Raw genomic sequence first — 11,632 nt, 5'->3', positions numbered from 1 at the left:
GAGCTGATCTGATGATGGAGACAGAAGGTGGCCATAGGAACTCTGTGATAAAACAACGAAACATAATTGTGTTTGGGGTTTTTAGAATTTTTTCGATGAGTATTAGTTGCCTGTGGAAAGAAAAGTACAGTCGACAATAAAAGCTTTTACCAAAAATGAAATTGCCAAAGGCTTAGTTTTTATTTAGGCTCTATAATTTCGATAAAGTAATAAATAAATATCCTTATGTTGATGGATTTTTCCTGTTGCTGTGATGTGTTAGGGATTTATTGGAATATGATTCTAAATGTCCTTTAATATGTATAGTTTTAAAACATTCTATATTTTGATATTGATAGTCGATCTATTTCGGCGTGAAATTTTCAATCTAGTGATCGTGGGTTCGAACCTGATTCGTACGTTAAACAAAATTCCTCATAAAAATTAATATCCGCACCAAATATTATCATTATGCTTCTTCCTCATTTTCCAGTAGGTACGGAGTAGTTGTACTAAGGTTTTTTTTTTTTTGATTTAATGCTTTTTGGTGGGGTCAATCGGTCCTCGCTAGGAGTACGGACGGCCGATTGCCTTTAAGTTCGTATTATTTATTAAATGATTTTAAATTATCTATTATGTATTTAGTATACCTTAAAAAAGAGTTGAGGGCTTCTTCTTTTTTTCCGTAAGTTTGTTTATATTCAGTGGGTCTATGTTGTACTTGGTGCATATGGTATATGGTATCGTGGATTAAGCTGCTTACATATGGGCTGATTCTACATTTGTACAAATTATTTAGTATGCGGCGTGGGATAGCGCTGGTGACCAAGAGGTGAGGTGTGCGGCATCCAAGCTTTTCATATAAGAATTTTGAAACTCTGTTGCCAACAAGGTGCGCTTAATTTACTTATATCGGAAGGAGCTACCGTGGGCATGATAACCAAACCCTCTTGTATAATTAAATTAGAGCTATGTTTAGACTGATGATAATATAGACCTATCTTTAAAAAAGAAATGCTTATGCTTAGGTAGGTATTTATACTAATCTTTAGGACCATTCCGTTCGTTTAATGCATAGCTCCGTAACTATATGTGACGTCCCACGTTAAAGGTACCTTATGGCTGTTGGCGCTTACGCTGTTATTTACCCCGCTCCAATATTATTGAGGCGCTATGCGACGTAAGCGCCAGCCGCCATAAGGTACCTTTTGCCGTGGAACGTCACATATTAACTTTCTCTATAACTTCAGTATTCAACTCTGATCTGTCACTCTGTCAGTTTTCGATACGGCTCGATAATAATCAATTTTCTTTAGTGCAAATACAAAGCAATTAATGTGTCAAAACATTATCGCACCCACCGTGCAGTGTATGGGTATATAAACGGATGTAAAAACTTCAAATGTACATTCCTCCAGTACTCCAATCCTTACACATACGAGTACTTCGCAGCAAATTCAGGTTTGTTTGTTACATTTATTAAATATAATTATTTGATCTGTAAGAAAATCAGATATGACCTACACCACTAGGTATTTACATTTACATAAACATGGCATTAAAGTTTTCTTGATTGTTCATTATACGTAGCAAATGTTTATTAGTTACTTAATAATCAATATTTATTTAAAGCGTTCGTTATAAATGACTATTCGTCTAAATTTAAAAGTATGGATGATAGACATTATTTGCTGTATCTAGTCCGCATAAAAGCTTGTGTCTCAAATTGAAAAAAAAAAACACTAAGAACTTATTAATTCGTTCCTATAAGCGTTAGGTACTATGTAGCTAGTACGTGGGAAATTAATAAATAAAATAATAAATAAATAAATATTATAGGACATTTTTACACAAACTGACTAAGCCCCACGGTAAGCTCAAGAAGGCTTGTGTTGTGGGTACTCAGACAACGATATATATAATATATAAACACTTAAATATGTACATAGAAAACAACCATGACTCAGGAATCAGGAACAAATATCTGTAAACTGCGTGGAAGGTTACTTATACAGAGGGCGCTCAGTAAATTCCGATTATATTTTGTCCGTATAAAGCTTTTATGTATTTTTGCCCTACTAGAGAAGAGGTGAGCATGTTGTTCAGTGGTTGTGTTTACATGATTTTAGTAAAATTTAGAACTAAATGGTTTGATGGTTAGGATTCTAAAAAAGTGTTACAATTTCATATCTTAATTATTTTTTTCTACAGGAAGGTAAGTTTATTATAATAAATACATTCATCATTTAAAAAAGTCCAAAAAATACAATATGGCACCATGCCGCAGGTGGATATTTTGTAATCATTTACTTTAAGTTTAGTTTTATTTATTTTTAGATATAGTTTAAGTTTTGTAGGTTTGTTATTTAATTATGTTTTTTTTAAGTATGTATATTAAGTACCTACGTATGCACTAATAAATCATACAATAATTAAATAACCTGAAAACTACTACATTCAATAATCCTAAAATTATTTTGGTATTTATTATTTCTTTATTATTTTTTCCTGATTCACACGTTTATTTTGCTTGACCAGGTGACAATGATGCGCCAAGCTGTCTCCATAATCGCCGCGATGGTGCTTTTGAGTGCCAGCGCACAAGTAAGTGAAAACTGAAACTATCGGCCCGATGCAAACTTTAAGATACGTCAACTAATAGATCTAGAAACGATATGGATTAGATATGTCAGTGTCAAATGTGACGTTTCTTCAAACAAATACGTCACTTCTGACACTGACACATCTAATCCATATCGTTTCCAGATCTATTAAATAATAAAATTGACGTAGGTATCTTAAAGTTCGAATCCGGCAGTTTTTATGTGAACTGAGATTTTTCTAATTATCCGTTCTAAATCCGGTTCTAAAACCAACTTTTTAACTCTTAATTTGCTCACGTTAGGTGCAAAGTACATTCTGGACTAGACTGGACATAACACTCGACCCTTTTTGGAACTGAAATAATTACGACCGAGGAAGCCAGGCTCTCCAAGGAAGTTTAAACTCTCTAAATAATCCTTTTCTGCGGTCTATGTCTAATTAAGGGCTAAAATATCCAAGCAATAAAAAAAACGAAACTAATAATCAATTATGTTCTTTACCAGCGTGCCGACATAGCGCAAAAAATGATGCGCGATATGTTCAGGTAAGTTTAAAAATATTATATCATTTTATTTTATTTTTTAACTTAAAGAAAATCTAAAATAAACCACCCTGAATCGTACCTGGCTCAAAGGTCCCCATTATTCCCGCTGCGTTCCCCCGCTGAACTGCAATGGAAACCTGCTAAACCAAATACGACCCAGAGCGAGGATCGCAGCCCCTCTCGCGCAAACGACGCCCTAATTCTTTAAAGATATTTAAAATAATAATCGATCCTTGTTTGAAAATTCTTGGTGAATCTGGAGTTAAAAGCATCTTACTATTTGTATGTTATTTTTAATATGTCTTTTTGTACAATAAAGAGTTGAGTTTACGGCATAGTCGCGAACGGTCTAGAACGCAAAATGACCACTGCTTTTTTATAACACTAGGGTGGCTTAGGTTTATTAGTTATCTTCAAATGGCCGAAGGCCAAACAGCACAGAATAGGAGCCCCGCGTTAGCGGGGCTCCGTCGACATCGCTAACGTAAAGATAAAACGACGGAAAATGATGTAGGCATTTTGCGTTCTGGACCGTTCGCGATGTAGACTAAGAGCGATATAGGCAAAATGTTCCACTAGTCATTTTGCGTTCTAGACCGTCCGCGAATAACCCGAGTTTACTACTACTACTACTACTAAAAGCAGTTCGTTCGTTCACAGCTCACAAATGGAGGATCAAATGCGACTTGACAGCTCTTTCGGTCGTTCTTCTCAGGACAAGGCTATGCAGATGAAGTTAGTTTTAACTTAGACGTTATTACTGCCCCAACTCGCACATTAGCGAATTAATAACCACTTTCTATTTTAAATAAATGCGCGAGTATACAGTGGCTATTAAACGTAATTGGTTTGAGATCTATGATGAGTATATTTTTTTTTAATTATGAGCCATTTCCAGTATTTTATTCAAGTGTTCATCGTGCCATTCATGCCTTGCATTACCGAAATATTTCTGCTATATAATAACAGAGTTTCCTAAATCAAATTCATGATATCTCCAAACAGTGGCTTTACTTACACCTGCTAATTTCCCATTATTACAATACAATACAAACAATACAAATACTCTTTATTGCACACCTCATTACACAAAACAATACAAATAATACAGTAAGAAGAGGTTAAACAACAGGCGGTCTTATACCTAAAAAGTGATCTCTTCCAGGCAACTTTACTACTGTACTGTTTTATTACTGTAGGTACCTAGTTTTTCTGGTTCATAGAACATTGTTTTAAGTCTCTACACAATTCGGTTTTAAAACCTGTAATCTGTTTCGGTTTTCAGGATGCTGGAACAACGTACCGGCGTCTCTTCTGCTGCAGCCCGTGCCATGGCCGATCAGGTTATGAGGTTAATTTCCTTTCCTTTTTAAACGTTTCGCCATACATAACGTCTTACCCAACCTAACGTTTTGTCAGCCATTCGACCATAATACATACTTTTAATTTCTTATGCTCTGAAAGAGTGTCATTGTTGTTCTAAACGGTATGCAGGAAATGATACGTTTCTGCATTTTTTTACGTTTACTACGTTTATTTTTATTTTTTTATGATAAGCAATTGAAATTTGGGTATTAATGGATTTGTTATACAATTTCCATTCTGATATTTGACTCCCCATTCCATAAATAACGATACTTTTGCCTAAATAGTTAATTGAAAGTCATACATTTTACTTTTCTCGTATTCAAAATAAAAAGTAGAGTGTTCAACTCGGATGAAAGACATCATCTCATCCCTTGGTTAACAATCTACTATATCTAAAGGGTTATTACAGCTACTTTTTTGCAGGACACATTTAAGCATTGTAGGTTCTGTTTTCAATTTTCTATATTTTTTTGTTTTAGGGCCTCAGCAGACGAGCTACAGCGTTCTGGCGTCAGTTCTGCTGCGACCCGTTCCATGGTTGATCATGTTTTGAAGTAAGCTGTTTTTAATTTTCACGAGACATCAGTGTTTTAGGTAATGACATTCTGTTAGCCCAGCGGGTCTAAGATGATCGCAATCTATCGACTGTTATCTATCAAGTTGTTATTGCAAGACAGTCGGTTGCACCAAAACGTCTGTGTCATGGTCACCGGTGTTCGCTAAAATTTGCTTGTGTGAAAAGTTTATAGTTTTCTGTAGGATAACAGCTGTGCCTATTAACTAAGTACCTACTCTTAGTCACAGGGTAGGTATCTGACAATACAGAAATAGTGATATAGTAGTAGTAGTAGTAGAGAAAGTGAGAGAGAGTTTGTTTAGTAATGTTTGAGCCTTACAACCCATTTTTCGTTTTACAGGGCCTCCGTGGAAGATCACCTGCAGCATTCTGGGATGCCTTCACAAATAGCTCGCTCTGTCGCCGATCAGGTTCTAAGGTTATTAGCTTTTGTTTCATAACTTCAATATCATTTACTTGATATAAGGGCAAGGGCGGATCCATATTGGGTCGCATAATAATTGATTGTCCTAATGTAATGTTACGCATAAAACTCATTTCGCATTATTGTTATTGTGCTGGAAATATTAACATTTCTGACAAATTATAACACTAACCTAACCTACCCTATTCTACACAACCTATGCAAAATATTTTCGAAAATACTTTCTGTTTCAGCTGGAGAAAAATATGCGAAAAGAGTTTTATGTGTAACATTACGTTATGACAATCAATTATTATGCGACGAGATAGGATCCCGGGCCAGGGCACATCTTCGTACCTAGTCAGAGTTTTAAGAACAATAACGGATTAAATCTAAGTACATATATTAAATAATAGTACTACCCTATCGGTACATAAGGTACGTTGCAAAATATTTACTTTTTATCTACCAAGAACTATAGGTACATGGAATATAGACGATGTCAGCAAACTCCTCTCCAACGGTATATGTATACACATTTAGTTTTGTTTACAGAGCTGCGTCCATTGAAGACCAAATGCAGCGTACTGGCTCATCTTCCTCTGCAGCTCGCTCTATTGCTGACCAGGTTTTAAGGTTAACATACCTTTTTATTAGACTTACAAATAAAATAATTTACAAATTATGGTCTCAATGAAAAAAATGCAAAATTGTAGGTCGCATCCCCCACCACATTACCTATTAAATAAATTATATGAAACTTCCCATACAATAAAATTTAGTGAACGTTATTTTGCAGTCCCAGACAATTCGGGCAAAAATCGGCTCTAAGACGATCAATTTAAATCTATTGTAAATTAGGTATATTGCATGCAACATAATGTGATTTATTGATTTTCACCACACCAGCTCGGAAAGACTTACTTTGCACTTCTTGGTTGGTGTGGTGAAAAATTTTGTGTTTCACTCGGCAAATTTTGTTTAACCCTCGTGCTTTGAAACCCTCGCAACGCTCAAGATTCCATTTATTCGAACCACTCGCTACGCTCGTGGTTCAATTTTGGAATTTCTCGCTTGCTCGGGTATCAATATTAGCTCGAGTGGTTAAATAACAATTTTGCCCCCTTGTAAAACAAATAACTATTAAACTGTAGGTATACCTAGTAGTTAGGAGGTATCAGAAAGCAAATCATGTTTGTTTTATTGATTGTGCCGTTTTACAGGTCCTCTGTGGAAGACCACCTCCAGCGTTCTGGCATGCCTTCCTCTTCAGCCCGTTCTGTTGCTGATCAGGTTTTGAGGTTATTTTTTTATTTCTTAACACATGACGCACGCTTTTTTTTAGTTGAGCTCCATTATAAACCTATGCTATAAACAAAAAAACGTTTTGTCTGATGATGAGCTCATAATTTACTAGAAAATGGCTTCGAAAAATATGTGGGTTCTAAGACCACGATACGTATCCTACCAACCTACCTACCTACCTATCAGAGCGCATCTTGGAAGTTGAAAAACGTCTTTTATACTATACAAATATGTATAATATTAAATTAATTATTTAGTGATTTAAAAAATCCGATGTTTTACTAATCAAGGACAACGTTTCGTCAAAGTTTTGTTCATGAGTTATATATAGCATAAATCGCTCAATAGTTAAGTAACATAGGGAACCAATTCAATAGTGATGGGCACCTTTGCGCCGGGGGTAGCGCGGGGAGGCCTCTTTGAGTAGTTTTTATATTCCTTATTTTATTTTAGATATATTTAGGGTTGTTAGTTTTAATTTAGTATTATTTATAGATGTATTTAGTTCATAAGTTATTTATTTGTTTTTCTACTGTCTTTTTCCTATGAAATAAATAACTACCTATTTAATTGTTTAATAAATTCAATAATAAATGGTTTGTTGGGTATTAATCACAAATATCACAATGTTGGTTTACAGGACGGCCAGCATGGATGACCAGCAGCAGCGCACTGGCATGCCTTCCGTTTCATCCCGTTCTTTCGCTGACCAGGTCTTAAGGTAAGCTTTCAATCAGTTCTCAAGACGTTACCTATCCAATGAGTAGTAGTAGCAGTAAACACTTTATTGCACAAAACAAGTACATAACACAGAGAGAACACAATAAATGTGTACAAAGGCGAACTTATCCCCTTAACCTTACCTTATTTTTGATCCATTGAAGGCAGTGGTTTTCCACAAATATACCAATGACTGTTAGTTATTTTTAGTCCCACTCATTGGGTAGTTTACGTAATTTTTATTATTAAAAACAAAATCCGGAAGGAAATGTTCAAAATGGGACTTTTAGCTCTTCATAAGGCATGTGGAATTATGCAAAATTACTTTGAAATAAAGTCCAAAATCAGGTGGGAAATATATTCCCTCTGACTTAAAAAGGCCTAATTATCCAATTTTGTAGGTACTGTAAAACAACAAACTGTTGACATAATATTTGCTGTATATTTTTCTCTATTTTATATTATTATCTACGCAGATGTCGCACAGTATATTATAAATCAGTATTTCATTTAATAATTTTTCCCATTAACAGAGCCTCAATGGGAGACCAGCTACAGCGTACCGGTATGTCTTCTGCTGCTGCTCGTACTGTTACTGATCAGATGTTAAGGTAAATTCCATTTTATTTTACATACTATCCCCTTTATAATCCCTTCCCAACAAACACAACTGTCAAAATGATAGAAAGGGACAAAGTACTATCAACGGCGTTTATGATATAAACAACTTTATAAAGCGCTCAATAAATAGGAGTCTGCAGATATTTTATTGACTGTATTTATTTGTATTGTGCGTTGAATTGGTGGGAGCAGCAAGAGTCTGTGAGAGTTAGGTAGTGCAAATGATTATTTACTTTTTATGGTATTTATAATGTTTTACTACATATGGGTTTATTTAGTGCAATAGTTTGACAGGTGTAGAATTTTACCTAGATGTTGAAGTCTTTCTAGTTCAGTGTCCGAACATCATTTCATGTATTTGGTCTATTAACATAAATATGTTCGATATCAATTATTTTCTTTTTTTAACAGGTCCGCTCTAGATAATAAGAAATGGACGAGTGGATGGAGTGGTGGTTCCGATATGGACTCTGCTGTAAGCTCTGGTGTAGACAGATCCGTGACTGATCAGCTTTTGAGGTTAGTTAGCAAAGTCAAGATTTGACGAAAATTTCACTCGCGAAGTTACGATATAATAGTACATTACATACCTACGGAGGTGAATTCGTAAATGCTCCAGGTCGGAGGTGCTCGAAACGAAGGTGAGGGCCATAAATATGCGATCTGGGGTTTTACGAATTACCGCCCGTGGTTTGTCTAAAGTTTTACGTCTTGCCTTAGCCAGGAAGTGAGATTTTCTTCTCGCGTTAGCGGGAAGAAAACCTAGGGTGACGTTAATACTATATTTAGGTAGGTACTATAAGTACCTCTAGGCTTCTCCAGAGATAATTATTTGAAAATATAGGTATAATTTCTTAATCAATTGTGTTATCTTTACAGATCCATGATGGATAACCAGCAACGCTATGGTTTATCTATGAATGATAAAGTTATGAGGTACATATTTTTTTTCTGTGTTTTAGGGCTGCCTATGCGGTGAAGGGTTAAATAGATAGGTTTAAGTTAGGTACATATAAACTATGTACTAAGGTACTTACATAGCTTACGAAAATTTATAGGAGCCTCGTCTGCCAACAAACCACAAATATAAATGAGAATATAAATGTTTAGTACGTAAGTTGTAAATTTAAATATATAAATTCATTAATTAATTAATTAACCACATTGTGATTTGGCAGAAGAATTAATGTAGAATTAGCTGTAAGCACGATTAGTGAATAAATGTTTTATTTTTTTATTCTACTTAATGATGTAGTTGTAGAGGAAAATAATATAAAAAACTGGTCTTTTTTCGTGATGAAAATCATAATTGCACAATATATTTTACTAACCGTGACTTTGTGTTCGAAAATAAATATTGTACAGTCACCTGCAATAATATGTTACTCTTCGAAGGCCGCAAAAATATCTGATACTACATACTCGTATTATTTGTAGAGCCATAAGAGCGTGTCACATATTTTTGCGGCCTTCGAAGAGTAACATATTATTGCAGGCGACTTTACACGTTACCCTTTTTACAGAAACTACATGGATGACCAAGACCAGCGTAACGGAATCCCTGGAATGTCCTCGATCTCTGGAATGTCCTCAATCTCCCGTTCAATGGCCGACCACCCTTCGAGGTTAACTTTTAAATAATTAACAAGTTATTAAGTAAATAAGTTTGCAGCTGAGCCGCCAGTTTGCAGACGTCATTCAGCCTTTAAACTACTAATGGATGCATCAAGTGTTATTCAACATCAATATGTTCTTGCCAGCCGTATACTCTTGTGATCCGTTAGAGCAGCCATTCTCAAAGTGTGTTCCGCGGAACCCTAGGGTTCCGCAAAGCTTCTGTTGGGGGCTCCGCGAAAATACTTGTAATAATAAGAAAAAAAACCAGCATTTCCATAGGTATATCTGGTCCACAGTGACGAACGGAAATTTTTAATTTGGGGTTTCGTCAAATATTTCGCTTCACTAAAAAAGTTTCAGAACCGCTGCGTTAGAGTAATTGTGGTTACGACCCCCATTCGTATGCATACCCCTTTGTTCCTCGATCATATTCATCATATCAGCCAGAGGACGTCCACTGCTGGACATAGGCCATATTGCATCGCATAATAAGACAGTATTGCATGTTCTGTGCTGTCCTCTACATTACATGTACGCTGCCTATAACATCGGCCATACTAATTCAAGAATTCAAGTAAACAAAAGTTAACATCATTGAATATTTGATTCGTTATATTTATTTTAATACATATTTGTACCTACTCCTAAATAAGCTTTTCTTTGTGTGTTACAGGTCAGCCTGGCAAAAACAAGACCAAGACGATTAGATGTGATGTAGCTTTATTTCTTGACGGTAAGTATTTAGATTAAATTTTAGAAATTAAGTTTTTGTAATTGAAATAAGATGAATCTTAAGGGTTCCGTTGTCGATTAGATTAGAAACTCTTATAGTTTCAGTATGATTAATGTATGTATTATGCTAAAATGTACAATTATTACTCAAAATTTTGTTTTTCAATTTACAGATCAGTGCTGCGACGCATCGCAGCCACAACTCGATTGAGCGGATCACAATTAATTATTGATAATAAATTATACTTTTTTTCTAAATTCAAACATCGTTTTTTCATTGACAGCACAACCTAAAGAAAAATCCCAGGGGTCCCATTAGTTGGCAGCTTCACAATGTATTCTTACTTAGTACATCATATTGCAGGAGTGACAAGCAGTTTTTTAGGAGCACATCTTAGATTTTGAAATCTGTTATGATATTGATACTACTGGAATAATACAAACGTTCACATTACATCGCACGAGATGTTTCCAATATTTATTTCACTTACCGTAAAACGGGGTGAGTAGGTTTCGCGGGGAGAGTTGGGTTATAAATGGAGAGAGAAGGTTTGAGAGAGTGTGAGAAGGGATTTTAAGGCTACTGCTACAAAAATAATGTATTCCAATATAAAATGCGGCTATAGTAATACGCATAATAAAAAAAAATCGATCCAACAATCTTCCAAAATCACCTTTGTATGAAAAACCCTCTCACCCCAAATACAAGGCACTTCGGGGTGAGGTGGGTTTTCCTCTTTATCGTCAAAGTTATGAAATGGAACTACCCAAAATAAAATACAAACTAAAATACAAACGTCCGAACCACTTATTATATACACCATTCAGTTTTCACATGTAAAAATAAAATTTTATCGAGGTTTGAAAGTCGAATTTCACATAACTCACCCCATTTTACGGTACCTACCCCCTTTGTTGCACAAGGTACTAATAATGGTTCTGGAACATTGTGTAGCAAAAAATAGCAGTTAGGTTAATATTTTGATAACACATACAAACACACAAGTTCAACCCCATTTTCACCACCTTAGGAGATCCAATTTCAAAAACACTGAAATCACTTTTCTTGCTTTCCGATATTGTGTTTTTCTACAAAGTTTCAAAGTGTCTCTCGCACAAAATAATCGTTTCCGATACATATTATCAACCCACTTTTCACCAC

At 35.2% G+C, this 11,632-nt stretch overlaps 1 protein-coding gene across 4 annotated transcripts; it reads left to right on the top strand.

The window, feature by feature from the left end:
* Positions 1-1,306: 1,306 nt before the first annotated feature.
* Positions 1,307-10,734, top strand: LOC134670244 (uncharacterized). Of its 4 annotated transcripts, none has more exons than XM_063527971.1 (16): positions 1,307-1,440; positions 2,518-2,583; positions 3,087-3,127; positions 3,788-3,862; positions 4,413-4,478; positions 4,975-5,049; positions 5,413-5,490; positions 6,031-6,111; positions 6,699-6,776; positions 7,421-7,501; positions 8,034-8,111; positions 8,533-8,640; positions 9,001-9,057; positions 9,645-9,746; positions 10,412-10,471; positions 10,644-10,734. In XM_063527971.1, the coding sequence occupies exons 2-15, from the start codon at positions 2,524-2,526 to the stop codon at positions 10,443-10,445; spliced, it is 1,014 nt and encodes a 337-aa protein (XP_063384041.1). In that variant the 5' UTR covers positions 1,307-1,440; positions 2,518-2,523; the 3' UTR covers positions 10,446-10,471; positions 10,644-10,734. The 4 variants fall into 4 exon arrangements, with proteins under 4 accessions (XP_063384041.1, XP_063384042.1, XP_063384040.1 ...); XM_063527969.1 differs by having other exon boundaries at positions 1,414-1,444; XM_063527970.1 differs by lacking the exon at positions 9,001-9,057 and having other exon boundaries at positions 1,403-1,444.
* Positions 10,735-11,632: the final 898 nt, after the last annotated feature.

The sequence above is a fragment of the Cydia fagiglandana genome, chromosome 13 (assembly GCF_963556715.1).
Source record: "Cydia fagiglandana chromosome 13, ilCydFagi1.1, whole genome shotgun sequence".
In the NCBI taxonomy this organism is placed as follows: domain Eukaryota; kingdom Metazoa; phylum Arthropoda; class Insecta; order Lepidoptera; family Tortricidae; genus Cydia; species Cydia fagiglandana.
The sequence above is the reverse complement of the archived record's forward strand: the minus strand, read 5'-3'. Positions and strand labels throughout refer to the sequence as shown.

Coding starts and splice junctions, on each gene's coding strand:
- LOC134670244 (XM_063527971.1), top strand. CDS start 2,524: ATGATGCGCCAAGCTGTCTCCATAATCGCCGCGATGGTGCTTTTGAGT. Junction 3,128..3,787: donor ATGATGCGCGATATGTTCAG/GTAAGTTTAAAA, acceptor GTTCGTTCACAG/CTCACAAATGGAGGATCAAA. Junction 7,502..8,033: donor TTCGCTGACCAGGTCTTAAG/GTAAGCTTTCAA, acceptor TCCCATTAACAG/AGCCTCAATGGGAGACCAGC.